At 38.8% G+C, this 16,825-nt stretch overlaps 2 protein-coding genes across 7 annotated transcripts; one reads left to right on the plus strand and one right to left on the minus strand.

Annotated features, from left to right (window-relative positions):
- Positions 1-267: 267 nt before the first annotated feature.
- puf60b (poly-U binding splicing factor b) lies at positions 268-11,483 on the minus strand. Of its 4 annotated transcripts, none has more exons than XM_039688541.2 (12): positions 11,351-11,483; positions 10,305-10,388; positions 10,071-10,166; positions 8,450-8,539; positions 7,447-7,497; positions 6,057-6,218; positions 5,227-5,319; positions 3,552-3,765; positions 2,963-3,153; positions 2,626-2,740; positions 1,896-2,155; positions 268-992 (listed from the first exon to the last, which is right to left on the minus strand). In XM_039688541.2, the coding sequence occupies exons 3-12, from the start codon at positions 10,149-10,151 to the stop codon at positions 693-695; spliced, it is 1,557 nt and encodes a 518-aa protein (XP_039544475.2). In that variant the 5' UTR covers positions 10,152-10,166; positions 10,305-10,388; positions 11,351-11,483; the 3' UTR covers positions 268-692. The 4 variants fall into 4 exon arrangements, with proteins under 4 accessions (XP_039544475.2, XP_088985525.1, XP_039544476.2 ...); XM_089129399.1 differs by having other exon boundaries at positions 10,305-10,391; positions 11,351-11,475; XM_039688542.2 differs by lacking the exon at positions 7,447-7,497.
- Positions 11,484-11,846: 363 nt separating this feature from the next.
- Positions 11,847-16,615, plus strand: LOC120491051 (uncharacterized). Of its 3 annotated transcripts, XM_039688627.2 has the most exons (4): positions 11,848-12,412; positions 12,524-12,672; positions 12,752-12,958; positions 14,544-16,615. In XM_039688627.2, exons 2-4 carry the CDS (start codon positions 12,612-12,614, stop codon positions 15,773-15,775), a joined length of 1,500 nt encoding a protein of 499 aa, XP_039544561.2. In that variant the 5' UTR covers positions 11,848-12,412; positions 12,524-12,611; the 3' UTR covers positions 15,776-16,615. The 3 variants fall into 3 exon arrangements, with proteins under 3 accessions (XP_088985527.1, XP_088985528.1, XP_039544561.2); XM_089129401.1 differs by having other exon boundaries at positions 11,847-12,672; positions 12,760-12,958; XM_089129402.1 differs by lacking the exon at positions 12,524-12,672 and having other exon boundaries at positions 11,847-12,412.
- The last annotated feature ends 210 nt before the right edge of the window (positions 16,616-16,825 follow it).

The following is a 16,825-nucleotide window of genomic DNA, read 5'->3' on the forward strand; positions in this document are numbered from 1 at the left end:
CTTTTAGTAAATAAATTTGTATGATTTAGAAATTATTTCCTAATTTTTACAAATTAAAATAACTTAAAAGTTCACAATTATGCAATTGCTGGTTTTTGTGCTGCAAATTCTAAACATTACCGGATTAAAAATCACCAGCAAATCTCCTAAATTAAACTTTTATTTTCTACTGTGTGTATCATGGAGTGTGTTTGTGAGGTGTACATCGGGGAGTGGCCAATCCTTTATGCCCTGATCCAACCATTCATATACATGACGAGACAACACTGCATATTAGACAAATTTATTGTTTTGGTAAAGCCAGAACCAATGTCACCAACACAATGTTTAGAATCTGAACAATGTCAGTGGAGAAAAAGTTGCCATTTGTAAAAAAAAGAAAAAGAAAGTGGGTGGTAATGGGGAAAATTGTATCTTTTCTTCAAAATTAGAAAACAAAACCCTGCAAATAAGGACTGTAAAATGTTAAAAGTCTTTCACAGTAGGTGACACAAAGTAAATGTATGAGGAGCATGTTTTTTTGTCCTAAGCTAAATCCCACCATTGGGATTTTTCCAATAATATTATTACTATCAACATCAATAAAAAAATAATTACAAGTTTCAAAGAGGCCCGGATCTCAAGCAGCAGTGATGAAAGCTGGGTAAGTTTGAGTGCCTAGAAACGGGGCCAGTGGCCATTTCGGGACAGTCTTATGCAGTGAGGTCACTGTTATTAAAACGCTCTTGATCGTACAACTCGGCAACAACCTTGCGACCTGCAAACCAGCGGTTGTTGAGAGCTTGGATGGCCTTGTTCATTTCACCAGCATCAGAGAACTCTACGAAGATCTTCACTATTATCTCAGCATCGTCCTCCTCACCCTGTCGTTCCTGGTATATGATAACCCGATTAACAGCACCGTACTTCCCACATTCCTCCATCACTTCGCCTTCCAGGTCATCGTCAATGTCCTCGGGGCCCACCATGTTGCGTAGCACCATAACTGTTGACTGAATGTGGGCAAAGAATGAAGGCATATCATTAAACTGATATGACACTAACATTTTTAACATTTAACTTATGAATTACTGCTCTTAACTTGCTTTCAGGACTGACCCTTTTACAATTGTGTCTATAATCTTTTAAGGGTTCACCCAAAAATATTTTGTCATTAATTACTCACCCTCATATCTTTCCATACCCGTAAGACTTTCGTTCTTCTTCTGAACTCAAATGAAGATCTTTTTGATGGAATCTGAGAGCTTTTGATTCTTCCATAGACAGCCACAACTACCACTTTGATGCTTCAAAATGTTCATAAAGAGATCGTAAAATTAATCCATATGAATTGAGCTGTTTAGTCAATTTTCTGAAGAAACTCGATCGCTTGATACGTTGAACAGATTTATATGTCGAACAGACACCATCTCATTGTGATAAAAAGAAGCTCAAGCATGTTCGCTTGACGTGCGAAAACCAATGAGGATCATTCTCGTGTTATGAAGCACATTTAAGCGTCCACAAGAACCAATGAGGTTTGTTCTCGTGCATCAAGCAGGTTCGGTTGAGCTTATTTATGTTCGCCTATCAATGTTATTATGTGAATAAAAGCCTAAATTCAAACTGTTCATCATATAAAGGGAGTCTCTTTAGAAAATTTGGACTAATCCGCTCAATTCAATTGAATTCGTTTTATGATCTCTTTATTAACTTTTTGAAGTGTCAAAGTGGTACTCAAGCAGATTTCATCAAAAAGATCTTCATGAACAAAAGTCAAGAACAAAGAAAAAAAATCTTCGATGAACAAAAGTCTTACGGGTTTGGAACGACAAGAGGATGAGTAATTAATGACAGAATTTGAATTTTTGGATGAACTCTCTCTTTAACATACAACCAAGGTGATGCCGTCTAACCTTTGACAGTATGACCGTTTGTTTTCCTCCACTTGCACTGACACTTAGCTGCTCCAGTTCACTGTCCTGTCCATTTCCAACCGGCGCACTCAGATCTTCAGGCCGCCTGTTGTCTTCCTCTCTCTTGACTTCTGTATGTGTTTGAGCTGTAGATGTTGGTGTTCCCACAGAAGCAGATGTGACTGGTGGGGATGCTAGTACTGGGTTGACCAAACCAACCTGGGGGACTACAGGGAGAGTGGGGCGAGCAGGTGTCACACCTATCGCATGGATTAACAAGAGAATTATTCAGTTAAGATTCAATTCTCTCCTTAGAAAACAATTTTAGTACAGATTTAAATACTTTATAAGCTTACATTTCTGTGACAATTTGATCCAGTTAGATTTTCATGATTCAGAAAGTTTGCTGTTAATAAGATGCTGTAACGGTACCCCTTGAATGTGTACCAATTCAATGCCTGCTCACACCAACGCAGCACCGCCAAGAAGTAGTTTTATGTAACAGTGACAGCAGCTCTGGGCATGCGACTAAAAGCAGGAATATTATTGGTTGGCCAGCATTATTCTTATTATTCTCAAATAAAGAGATTAGACCTCTCAAAATGTTGCATTGGTGACATGTGAATGTTGGTCTGAAGATTTGAAAATGTTTATTGCACCAAACATTCATCTAGGTGTGAACAGGCCTAATAAAAGTAGTCAAAGATCCCTGTTCATTGATTTTGCAGACCTGTGATGATGCCAGGGGCCTGGGCAGCCAGTACAGCCTGTGGAAGTCCCATTTGCTGACTGAGAATGTGTGCTGGTGACGCAAGAGAACCCAGCACTGACCCAGCAACAGCCTCCTACAAATGCATTAAAACAATAAAAAATATGAAAACCCTGATTTTTATCTAGTTTGATAAGCAAATAGACACAGTAACAAAATACACAAGAGATTGTTCAAAATGTTTAACCATGTGCAGATGTAAATGCCTAAGCATATCATTCTGAAATCTTCCAAAATTTGACTACTACCCTTATAATAGTAATGGAGCGTTCAGCCTAATCCAAGGTTTAATCCTCACCTGGGCAGTGATCTTGGCAGTGGCAGCAGCAGCCGCCACAGCTGCAGCAGGGGGCAGACCTCCAGGGGTCATAGGTGTCAAGAGAGGCATGGGAGGGGTAACAGCCTTCCCCACTCTAAGGTACTGACCTCCAAGGTCAAACAGGTTCATAGAAGAGACGGCATCCAGCGATGACTGAGGCTTGTCATATTCTACCCATGATGAAATGGACAGACCAGTTCCTCAATTTAGGCTTTTGCTTTCATACATTTCTTGAATCTTTAGAAATGTCAACACATTTGATTCTTTCTTGCACTATTTTCCTTTAGTTGATGTACTTGTAATTGAAAGGAAAAGACTGCTAGCATATTTCTAATGTCTCTAATAAATCTGTACATACAAAAGTGTTTTGTAACCATTCACATGTTAACTTTCCATCTCTATAGGTAAAGAGCATGGCACAACTCAAGCCCCTTTTCCCTTAAAGCATTTTGAGAACTGGTTCGGAGCCGGTGCCTGCGTCATAAGCATGCTGGAACACTGTGGAATTTAATTCACAGCAATGACTCAATCTCCACACAGTGTTTACAATGCTTACTACAATGCTCACCAATAAATCCATAGCCCTTGTGCTTTCCTGTGGTGGGTTCCCGCACCAGCATGCAACTTTTAATCTTTCCGAAGGCCTCAAAGACGCTCTTGATGTCCTCGTCAGATAGATCAGGGTGGATGGAGGCAACATAGATTCGGTTGAAGGCACGTGCCTCCTCTGCCAGTTGGTCAATGATAGGCTGCGCCTGTCCAATGTTACTTGGCCGCCCCACCTACAGTACACATACCAGCACATGGGCCACTAAGTGGAAGTGTATAAAGGAGTGCGTGTGTGTGTGTGTATGTAAATTCACGTGGTTGAGGAAGGGAAGAACATGAAAAACTGCACTACCAGTCTAATAAAGTACAGTATAAGATAAACTTTACTGTAGCTCAGCCCTCAAACTAATGAAGTTATCAGAAGACATGTTCACTATGTTAGGAAACAGAAAAACATTCTGTGATAAACTTTATATATCTATACTTTTTTTTTTTTTTACAAAGGCAAAGAAATAAGATAGCTCTTTAAAAATAGCTATTTCTTGTCTAGTCACTATGAGATCATAGATGCTATAGGGAAATAAAAGGTTGATTCATGTTTGAATCACTAATGTGTCTGTGATTGTTAAAAAACAGTTTGATTTTTATTTGGTGGCATCTGTACTGCAGTTGGGGCGGCCATGCAAACACCAGCCAGGCGCAGCCCATCATCAGCACATCCCAGACAGAGAAGAACCTGCCTCAAACGAACAATTCTTTCTGCAGCTCCTAGAGAAAATGAGCTCCGAAAACAAACAGTGTGACAGTATGGAAGCATGACATCGCATACGCTCACATTGAGGTTAGAGGACAGAAACACACATAAATAGGAGAGCACCCAAGTAGTGCACAAACACACACGACAGGTACTAGCAGGGCTACAGTAAAGGCCCGTACACACCGGGACGAATATCAGGGCGCGTTATATGTCAGCGGTTTTCAACGCGTTTTTTGTGTTCACACCCAAGCAATTTTCGCTGACGATGAGCCAAGTGAACATGCAAATTCATTCCCTGACATTAGATGGCGCCAATTTGCTCTGCAATACTACTCCATATCAGTTATCTTTTATCAAGATGCTTGTAGTCCCTGTCGCGTTTGTCATATAGTTCTTTATGTTCTAGCACCAACGAGAACAGCAGCTCTACATTCATCTTGCCTTGCATCTTCCTCGTCTTATTTCTTCTTGGCTGTGTAGACGGTGACACTACTTGGCGTATATCTTCTTCGCCATTGCATATGTGTGCTCGGCAAGACCGTTTTGTGTTTGAGCGGCCCCAAGTTGTGTTTTACTGTAACTTCAGAAGCACCAGACACATGAGCAAAAGTGGCAATCTCATTGGTTGGATCGGTTTTGACGCAGCGCATCAAACTAAAAAAATGAACCCGAGACGTTTTTTTTTTTTAAATGACACTTTTACGCGTGGCGTTTTACGCATCGGTGTGCACACTCACATTGGCGCCCTTTGTTTAGTCACAAGGCGTTAAACGTCGGCGAATAACTCGCGCGAAATTCGTCGTGGTGTGAACAGGCCTTAAGTCTACTGACAGCTTCTCTGCATCTTGCAAACACAAAAGCAACAAATCAGAAAAAGCTCACTGTCAGCAGCTGTTTAAACAGGAGTTTTAGACTGATTGCCCTGTTTGGAACCCACCTTAATGTTCCTCCCACCCAGCATGACTGAGTTCATCTGCTCCAAGGCCAGCTGAGCTGCTTCAGGAACTTCATACTCAACAAAGGCAAAGCCCTGTGACAGAATTTCCAATTTGTACAATGTTTATATGCGTCCTGCCTTTACGGTAGGGTGAATTTCACTAAGGTTGGTATGGGTCATATACACCATCCTCAGAAATAAAAACTTTATACATTTTGCTTTGTTCAATTCAAAAGTCTGGAGTCAGTCATATTTTTTGAAAGAAATAATTCTATTCTGAAACGATGCATTGAATTGATCAGAAGTAACAGTAAAGACATTTATAATGTTACAAAATATTTCTTTTTCAAATAATTTATCAAAGAATCCTGTAAAAATGTGTAACACAAAAATATTTGTGGAATACATTGATAGTTATAAGAAATGTTTCTTAAGTAGCAAATCAGCATTTTAGAATGATTTCTCAAGGATCATGTAAAAATAAAAATTATCACATTTTGGACAACCAAAAAAAATAATAATACATGCATCACATTATATTACAAAGAATATTCAAACAATTACTTTTAAATTGTAATAATATTTCACAATATAACCATTTTCTCTGTATCTTTGATGAAATACAGGCTCAGAAGGGGTTTAGAAAGACTATATTTATATATCTATATTTATATTTTTGGCTATATTTAAAATGTTATTTATTTATTTTTCATGTAACTTGTAGCACTACTACATATATTCTGCATTGTCTATTTGCAAACGTATTATTTAATTCTGCATATTTTGGAATAAAATACAACTCAGAAATGTTCTAGACTCTAAAAGCATACCTTGTGTTTCATCGTGACAGAGTCCCAGGACATATCAATGCTCTTAATGGGACCAAAGGGGGCGAAGGCCTGCCGGATGGTATCCTCCCCCAGCTCGTAATAAATGGAGCCCACATACACACGACACATGATGGCCAGAGCTCTCTGCCTCTGTGCTGCCACCTGGTGGTCATGAAAGGAAGAGACAACAGGAGAGAATATTGGCTTCTGAATAAAAAACAGGGAAAAACAAAGCACCAAAAACATTGAGATCAAATATAGCAAAGGATTAAAGATTTTTTAAGCTTCTGTTTTTAGTGCTAGTTTCCACTTCCTTTGGTCCTCTACTTACTCATTACTTACATCACTTACCATTAACGACAAGCACAGCATCGTGAATTAGGAACATGTGGCACAACCCTTATTTCGAGAGTGCCTCTTGCACGTTCCTAAATTAGCGTGTGTGCTTGCAGACTAAAACATGTAGTGTTATAACTAACCTGAATTCTATCCAAGAATACTGATAGCCTAAATAGTTAACATTTCAAAGTAACCCATTAGCACATCTAAATACCCTGCATAATGAGCTGATGTGAAATCAGTTCTCTTGTCATGAGGTGAGCTTTTGGACTTACATATCAGATCACTGTTGAGGGAGAATCAGCATAAATCTATCTATTTTACACTTCTTTTTTTACACCAAACACCACATTTATCATTCTTTTATCATTATTTATCATTCAAGTTTTAAATTGTCAGTCACATGACGAAAGTATACGATTACACACAAGGCTCAAAGTTTAGGCAGATTCAATTTGGATTGTCGCAGTGACCGCTATCCCTCTTTTTCAGCAGACAAAGATGACAATTATATGCCACAGCATATTCACAAAGGAGAAATGGATCACCCACACCACTCACAACACACAATTCCCCACAAGATTTCTTGTGACAAAAAAAAGGAGCTTCAGGTTGAGAAATAAATTTCAATCAATGACCAGTTAAATGAGGGCGCACACACACACACACACACAGCCATGCAGTGAATCAGGGTGGCAAATATGGGAAGGATTGTCAGTAAATTAGAAGTGTCCTGTGTAATTGTCATATTCAAACTCTCTATGATGACCTATAATATCCTGTTCCTGTTATTTAAAACAGCTCCCATGGCATTCATTATACACTGAAACAGTACAGTCAGTTTATGGAGGTAGTTCATGTTGTGTCAACTTGCATCCTGCTTAATGAAATGGGTGACCAAAAACAAACATTTCATTCACAACAAAGCCAAGTCTGCTTTTTAAATATGCTGCTGCAATGTCTAGTGTATCAGGCCAATGCCGGTTAAAGAAGGGTAACGGTCATTATGCCAAAATGCGTACAGAAGGTAAATAATAGTTAATCTATTGACCGATTGTAAAGATGAGAGAGGATCTCCAAAGCCCATTGTCACTGCTGCCATCTGAAACACAGTAAAGATGGAAAAGTGCTGAAAAAGGTTAGATATCTCTTTTATCCTTTGAAGACAGACATAGTATTCCAGACAGTCTCTCTGACTGGTGGTCAATGCCTCCGAACTCAACTTTAAACTCTGCCCAACTCTTTAAATCACCACTTAAATTTGACTGAAACCTGAAACATTTCACAGTTAAAGCAACAGAGACACTAACAGGCATTGCTTTCAACAAAGGCAACAAGTAGGTTGCTCAGATTTTCCAAGAAATAAACTGAGCATAGGGTGTGTATAAGTATCCTTTGGTAACTCATCTGTTGTTGACTTTTCAGTCATCATGACGTCTGCTTGAGAAGTGCAGTGCATGCAGAACTATGTCCAATTTCTTGATTCAGAGATGCATTTAACAGAAACACTTAAGATTCATTAGGATCTAGGTGGTTGTACTAACAAGTATGAGTCCCAGAAATACCAGACCTCAAACAAATAATGCATGAGTTCCAGGGGAGAGTTTCAGTCTAAACCTGAGGCTAATCTGACAAAAAAAAAAAAAAAGGAGCATTCACAAAACTTGTGATGTGTAGGGAAAAACTGAAGGGACTCCCTGAAGGTCAAAAACTTCATTATCAATTTCACAGCTTACATGAGTTGTCCTTACAGATATCATGTTGGTTTTTAAAAAAAAAAGAGTGATAATTTAAAATGTCATGATTATTCATGAATCCTAATGTATAAATAAAATAGCACTCAATATTTTACAAGATGCAAGTATGAAATAATTCCTTTTTGCAGACTTCTGAAGGATTTATAATGCTGAAAAGACAATGAAGCCTTTACATGACATGCCAGTGAGTACACCATGTGGTTTTAGTTACACTAATGCATAAATTCTGTGAACTTTCTCAAACAAGAAAGCAACATTTAAAGCATTCTTCATATTCAGATCATCAGATCAGCTCACCTGTAAGTTAGTGAGCTGCTGTTGCTGGTGGGCGATGGTCTGTTTCACTAAAACACTCTTGATGCTCTGTTCCATTGCATACTTCTTAGCCTAAACAAAAGAACACAAATTAAGCAAGGAGGCTGATGAGTTTTAAAGGGATAGTTCACCCAAAAATTAAAATTACCCCATGATGTACTCAGCCTCAAGTCATCCTGGGTATATATGGCATTCTTCTTTCAGACAAACACAATCAAAGTGATTTTAAAGTGAAGTGTGTCCTAACTCTTCCAAGCTTCATAATGTGAGTGAATGGCTCACACGGGCTAGGTAAATTAGGGTGAGTAAATCATGGACTAATTTTCAGTTTTAGGTGAACTAAGAGTGGTTATTTACTATATACCACATGCACTATTTTTCCCATATGTGCAACATATTTAAGATATTTATTATTACAATGGCTATGTTTACACACACAACTTCAGAATCAGACTGGATTCATTCTGACAGATGAATCTGAATGTAGTGTTTACATGAACGTTAAACATGTGATCAGGTTGATGTGCGTGTTTGTCATAGATATTTCGACAAGCGCACTGCACGAATATCCAGAGTTTCCTGCTGTTTGCCCATAATAACCATTCTCCCACATTGGTTATTTATTTGTTTTAAACAGCAGACTTAATATTTATCCTTTTCTGGTCATAGTTTGGAGACAGTGAGCATATTAACAATTTTGCAGTGCTGCTTATAATTATCAAGCAGTAAAAATGCCCCTCCCATGTCCGAAACCAGTTGTCTGTGGAAGAGAATCCAAAACACGGACTGGTAGGACGTTGTCCTGCTCCACTTTACAGACACTGAGGGAAAGGAGAATTTTAGAATGAAGGGACACTAATTTATATGAGACTTTATTCAACAGGAGAACAGCTCATTCAGCACATCATACGTCATTTTGCTATTTCAACGTCAATAATAATAATAATAAATTTAATGTATATAGCACCTTTGCCAAGCTCAAGTACGCTTAACAATGAGAGTAAATACAAACAATTTACAACACATGCGCAGTCCTTTCAGTTTCGGTTTTCAATCTGAACAAGTGTTTACATGTCCTCTTGATCGAATCAAAAAAGGAATAATCTAACCCTTTCAATCGGATCAAAATTGGATAGATAAGGTGTTCACATGACAGCTTTTTGGTCCAATTGAGGCTTCAATCCGATTACTAACAGATTATTTGGTTGCATGTAAACATAGCCACTGTCAATTCGCTATAATGGTGCACTGTACATGCCTGTTTGCAGAGAATTCTTTCAACGCAAAGATCGAAAAAAAATAGTTGCTGATGAACAGTGGTCAAGTTTGGTAAAAAGGAATCCTACAAAAAATTTGTACCAACCTTCAAATTGAAAAAAGCTCCAATCCAACTTATGCAGAAGCATCCTGTGGCCTTGACTCTTAATTATGAATCTATTATTAGATCGAGTAGCAGTACGCAAGCTCTTGACACACTGGAGCAGGTAATGCAGGTTGGAGTTTGGCCCATGCCCTGTACTGATCCCAACCCCCCTCATCGCAAGCAAAGATAAAAAGTAAAAAAAAAAAAAAAAAAAGTAAAACAATAGAGAACTATTATTACCTTCTGTAGCGCCTCCTGCTGCTCCGGAGTAAGAGGCGGTAATCCAAGCTTTGCACCTGTGCCTTGTCCATTCTCCATCATCAGACCTTTGCCTCACTGAGGATGGGCATATAAGAATAGAGTAAGAATAAAAAGGCACATATTCAAGTTGTACTGAGACAAGATATTGAGTCTACTTGACATCTGCATTTGTTAACTTATAAAATTAGGCAAGCGACCAATTCTGTAGCTTACCTATGAGGCGAACCTTACTGTGCCAACCAGGATCGGGAAGCCCGTGTAGAGTTGCTGGCAAAGCACTCACAATTTAACAATGATCTGCTGTTCATGGAAACGCATATATCATTATTTAAATCACTGTTCAAGTGCAATGAGATGAAGCTATTAAAGGAGTAAGGGACAGCCGTCTTTCTTCCACAACACAAAAGGTTAAAGCCTCAATCACCAATTACATTTTCATTCATTCATCTCCTTTTGTGTTCCACATGAGAGAGTCTGTCAAACAGTTAGCAGCAACATTAAACGAATTGTATTTTGGGAGACCTATCCCTTTAAGAAACTGCTAGTAGTCATTATAATACAGTATTTCTCTTTCCTGACAGAAACATGCTAACACACTGCACTTCTTTCATGCTCAATCCACCATACTACTAGATCATTTCTTCTGCAAGATCCAAACTTGTAAGAATCTATCATAAACCACATTCACGAGAAAGTAGTATTCATACTGAAAACAATGTTCCCATAAAAATCTTCAAAAACTTGACCACTCATGGAAACCCTCATTTGCGTTTGGTTTTGGTGGTCTTTCTGGCTTCACGTAAACACACAATCATAACTACAGTGAACTGCGAGTTTTAGCACCTTCCGACTAGCTATATATCAACAAAGAGAGGCTGAAGACAAGGCAGTGGCGCGCTTGTGTTGGTAAAATTAAAGCAGCAAACATCCTAGCTGGCGTAGCTACAGCTTTTAGATACAGTGATTTAGTCAAGCGGTGCAGGATTCATATATACGCGTCTTCAACAACCGGTAGCCGCTATGTAAAATATGGTAAATACAAGAGAATTCTGAAATAAGCGCCATAGCAATTTCCTGCTAGCCTAGTTAGCAATGAACAGAGGCTAACGAGCCTTCATGCAGGCCTCGTGTACACACGACTTAAGAAATATAAACAGTAAGAGGCTTATTGCGACCAATTTCACCTGTGCTAACTATAACCACGGAGATATTAATACTATTTTAATATTTAGGTTAACACGTTAGGTAATCATCATTACCGCAGTGTTCCGCGTTACCGCCATGTAGTGATCCACATTGAAGACGCTTGCAGCCCCACGGAAAGACGGCGGAACCTAGAGCGGTCCGCGCGGCTTCCGGTAACGGCGCGGCTTCCGCTAGCGCCATTGCTGCTGCTGATCACGTGATCGAGAGCGGTAGTCGCAAATGGACCTATTTTTTACAGTCTATGAAATGGACAGATGGCTCATTGTGATTATTGTCACATTTTATGAATGTGTTTTTAAGCTTTTCACCTTTGAAAAACAGTTTTATGTTTGTTTTAGTTTTTGCTTATTTACGTGGAAAATGTGACGTTCATACAAGCCAAGCCAAGTGTATTTGAGCCAAGACACGCCTCCTGCAGGCCTTAGTATCTCAAACCAGTAGCTGCCTTTCTAGTTTTGTAAAAATCACAGATGATTTCAAACAAACATCTCCTTCTCTGGTGCAACTGCAATCGTTGTCTCATTTAAGTATACTGCCGCCCCCTGGGCACAAAAAGTGAACGGATTTAGAGGCATTGCAATGTCAGTGTCGTTCATCCATTTAGTAAACACTGCTGTAGTGTACCATCTGATTGATAGGCAATCACACCCTTTTTATACTAATATTTATTTAACTTAAATAATATCGTTAAAAATTCCTATTGCTTTTAGTTGAAAACCTGACCGAAATGCTCTGTCTGATCTTTACCTTAACTAGGGTGCGTTTTCCAAAAGCAATTATGTTCGCAAGTTTGATACTAAGTTACCAAGATCAGCGGAATTTGAAACCATATCTGCTAACGGTGGGAGATGCGCACCACTGGATTGAACTGTAAACAAGAAGGTTTACGAGAATCCGCAGAAACATTACCCTTAATGCGGAAGTAGGAAGTAAATAAATTAAAAAAAACATTTACACCTTCAAGACGATCCTCGATCTTTGTGTACTTCGTGTCTGTTCTGATTTTGTGTTTGACGCCATAAGTGATTATTGAACTTAAGTGTAGTAGTAACAGTTAACGTTAGATGTGCGGCGACTGAAGCAGCGCTGAAGTGATCTTCACTGTCAAGCTGTTGGTAAGTTAGGCTCTGGGCAACACAAGTTTCACCTGTAATTCCGGAGCTTGTGTCAATAACGTTACTGTAACGGCGATTAAAATGTTAGCTTACTGTTAGAAACTTTTTAAGAATCTATGCGGTCCACTGGAGCATAAGCACCTGCCTCAGAAAAGGTTAACGCATTTTACTATTTGACGGACCGAAAGTAATACGTAGCATGGATGTTCTTCTGGCGGCAATAGAGATACTAACGAACCCATCTGGACACGAAGAGCACTGTGAGTAAGCCTATTCCGATGGTCAAGAATTCACTCATTGTTTTGTATGTAATATGTTTTTGTATCGAATTACATCTAGTGATTAAGGTGAGCGAAGAGAAGCCAGATCCAAGCCCACCTTCTTGTGGTCAACCCAGTGTGTTTGGCATTTGTGTGGAGTTAAAAAAAGATGCTGATGTTAAGGATGAGGAAGCCTCTGTCATGTGTCCAGCTAATCCGGATTCATTCCTCCAGGATTCAAGAATCATGCTCACAGATAGGGAAGATGCTGGAGTTCCAAAACAAGGTAAAACGGCCAAACAACAAATCTGTGCTCACATTTTACACTGTGAAAAAAATCCCATTTAGGTTAGGTTCTTCCTCAACTAGCCACAATAAATCTGTACAGTGAATTTGCTTTAGACTGGAGGGATGTGGTCTCTTTAAGAAATTATATATAGTAATAATTAACAGGATATTACTTCTCTTGTAAGCATAAGATATGCTATGACTGCCTGAAATCCAATTAACAATTAATCACTGGCATGAATGAGCAATTGTCTGATACATCTTTTACAATCACAATATTTTTTCTTGTTGAAATCAAAATTTGTGTGTCCAACAACCAAACTGTACGTTATTTTGGCGGAAACTCATATTTCATAGCCCATTGGGCTGGTAAATCACTCTTATGCTGATGTTTAACTAAAAATTGTTGTGGGAATCTTGTTCAGCTCTGGTCAGTGTAATATTTTTTGTAATTTTATTAGATCAATGCAGTTTGTTAATATTAATACATTGTAAAAAAAAAAATAACTTTTGTCGGATAAACATCTTGGTGACAAACATGTCGTCTGAGACAGCAGAGAATAGCCAGAGTGTGTAACATTGTCACTGTTTCTGTACCAGTGTCCATTATAAACCACATCATGGCTAAAGTTTACAAAGCCATAGTCAGGTGAGGATCAAGCGTCTGAATATATAATATAATAATAGTAATCAGCTGATTGTCTCACAAACATAACCAGCACATTTCTCCCCACATAGCAAACCCATAATACAGTGGGGGAGAAGAACCACATGAAAATATGCAACTATATATTTTTTCGAACAGGACAGTCAAACTTTAGCTGGCTAAATATGAGCTGTTACTGTGGCTGATCTGGTTAAAGTGTAAAGCCTTGTTTAAACTCGACGCATCCGCATGAGCCCAAAGGTGCGTGCGGCAAAAATGACATTTTATTGTAACAATTGTAGCAACTCGTGTAGACACCATTTACAACACACAATAGGTTTTTTTCCTTTAAAAAAAACCTTGAAAACTCTATGTGATCGACTTAACATGCTTCCAAGATTGACGGGTTGGTGATTCCTGTAACATACTGTTTTACGGTCATTGACAAGAGTCCTAATCAGCTGTCTCACGAATGTAACCAGCACATTTATCCCCACATAACCAACACAAATCCATAATACAGCGAGGGAGAAGAACTAAGTTACATGAAATAATCCAACTACATATTTTACACCACTCACAAGGGAAAAGTCACTACTCAAGGTGTTTATGGCTGTTTGTTCGCTGTCAGCTACATGACGTCACAATATGTCAACCTTCATAGAAGGGGGTGTCCGCGGTTATGTAGATATAAATGTCTCATTCTAAGGTAATGAAAAGATTACGGTTGGTCCCACTTTATATTAAGTGGCTTTAAGTACTTACATTGAAGTAAGTTCTTTATACACCACTGGCAACATAGCTATGGATGTCATATTGCATTTCTGTTTATAGATACTCAAAATGTTTACACATTGCACCTTTAAAATGAATAGTAAGATGTTGTATTGTTCATGTTAAACTCATGCTACATGCCCATTGTCTTTTTTCTTATTAGAAACTGGTAAAAGGAAAAGGAGAAAAAGGAAAAATACAGGAGTCCGCTCTAACAGATCAGTTCACCATTGCTTTATATGCGGACGAAACTTCAAAACATCAGTTCACTTTAAAAGACATAAACTAGTTCATTCAGGAGAGAGGCCTCATGGTTGCACTGAATGTGGCAAGAGGTTCATCACATCTTTTGAACTAAAAGTGCATCTGCGTGTTCATTCAGGAGAAAAACCCTACCACTGTTCTGAATGTGGCAAGAGCTTTGCTCAGTCGGGCTCCTTTTCTAATCACCGCAGACTTCATAAAGGTGAAAAACGCTACCACTGCCCTGAGTGTAACAAGGGTTTCCAGCAACTTATAGATCTACGAATTCACCAAAGGATTCATACGGGAGAGAAGCCGTACCTGTGCTCACAATGCTGGAAGGCCTTTACTACATCCGGTGCGTTACGAGTTCACTTACGAACTCACACTGGTGAAAAACCTTACGAGTGCAAAGAATGCGGGAAGACGTTCTGCCAGCTGGGCGGACTTAAAGTTCACAGGCGCGTTCATTCAGGAGAAAGGCCTTACGCGTGCCCCGTGTGTGAGAAGCGCTTCAAGGGACATGCCAATTTGATCGCACACAAGCGCATTCACACAGGAGAAAAGCCATATTCATGTACTGTGTGCAAAAAAACATTCACTGACAGCAGGAGACTAAAAGAGCACCAACCACCTGAGTCAGAAAAGAAAGAGTTTAGTTGCGGCATCTGTAGTGAAGTTTTCAGTGTGCTCTGTCTACTTAAAGAGCACCAGCAATGTCACAAAGGAGAGAAGCATTATCATTGTACTGATTGCGGAAAGGCCTTTACTCATATGTATTTACTGAGGAGTCACCAGCGCGCTCACTCGGATGAGAAGCCCTATTCTTGCACTGAATGTGGAAAGTGCTTCCGCCGTTCATATGAGCTGAAAATGCATGTGAACACTCACAGTGAAACACGACCTCATCCTTGCTCTGAGTGTGGAAAGAGCTTCCGCAGGACTGCGGAGCTTAGGATACATCAGAGAGTACATACGGGAGAAAAGCCTTATACCTGCTCCATCTGCGGCACAGGCTTCAAACAGACATCTCAAGTCAAAGTGCATGAGCGCACTCACACAGGAGAAAGGCCGTTCCTCTGCCCGGATTGTGGGAAGACCTTTAAAGACAAGAGAAGCCTGCTAACACACCAGAGAGTGAACCATAAATAAAGAAGCTCCTAAATGAAACATCCCTTTTTCATGATAATTTTGTCAAATCAAAATAAGCTTTTATTTATTGAAAAGGGTTTTAACAATATTTTTCATGCTTCTTTAATTAACAATGAACAATTATTGTGCATGCACCTGTGGAACAGTTTACAGGCGGTAGACAATTGAGGTCACTGTGACAATAACTTCGCGCAGGTCCTCTGACCTCCTGTGTGAACATGCCATAGTCCTGCTGAGGACTGCAGATATGGACAGAGCAATAAACTGCAGTGTCTAATGTAAGACGCCTAAGAAAATGTATTTTTTATGTTCATACAAATTTGTACACTTTAGGACATTTGCTGGGGGAAAAGCAGTTAAAATTGAGATGGTGGTTCCTTTTTTTGATGAGTTTATATAATTTTCCAATATATTATTTGGTGTTGAAATCACATCGGTCATAGTGGTGAAGTTTTAACATGCTAATTGCTGTAGGCAATTACTCTGTTGGTTGTAAATTCAAATAACTTATGATTTTATTCTTGCTTGTGTTTGGGGGTTATGTTCTGGAATATGAATATCATATATTATTCATTATTTAAGGGTTATTCAGCAAGAAATACTCTGTCAGGCCTTTCCGTGGATTTTCAGGGTTTTCATACAGGTAGGATTTGTTTGTATTGTATATGATAGGTGACAGTGAAGTATTTGCATTTAATATACATGAATGATTTCTATTTATTTCACATATAGTACATTTTCTTATTGTATAATTAAATCAATGTGAAAAACTATTTTAAGGCACAATGTAAAGACCTTTATTTTTATTTTTATGTATTAAATGAACAATTATATCACAAACCTTTACACAAATAAATTCTCTCTCCTTTATAAAAGTGAAAGACAATTGTTAGATCATTTCTTTATTTCTCACTCAGTTCCATCAAACACTCTGTCTCTTCAGTCTAGAATCCATGGCCGTGAGAAGAGAGACGACCACTGAGACAACGTTTTATGTTCAAACTCCAGCTCTCTGCATCCCACCTTGTTTCCAATACAATAGCTCATCAT

Source organism: Pimephales promelas, chromosome 1, assembly GCF_988280905.1.
Source record: "Pimephales promelas chromosome 1, fPimPro1.hap1.1, whole genome shotgun sequence".
NCBI lineage: Eukaryota > Metazoa > Chordata > Actinopteri > Cypriniformes > Leuciscidae > Pimephales > Pimephales promelas.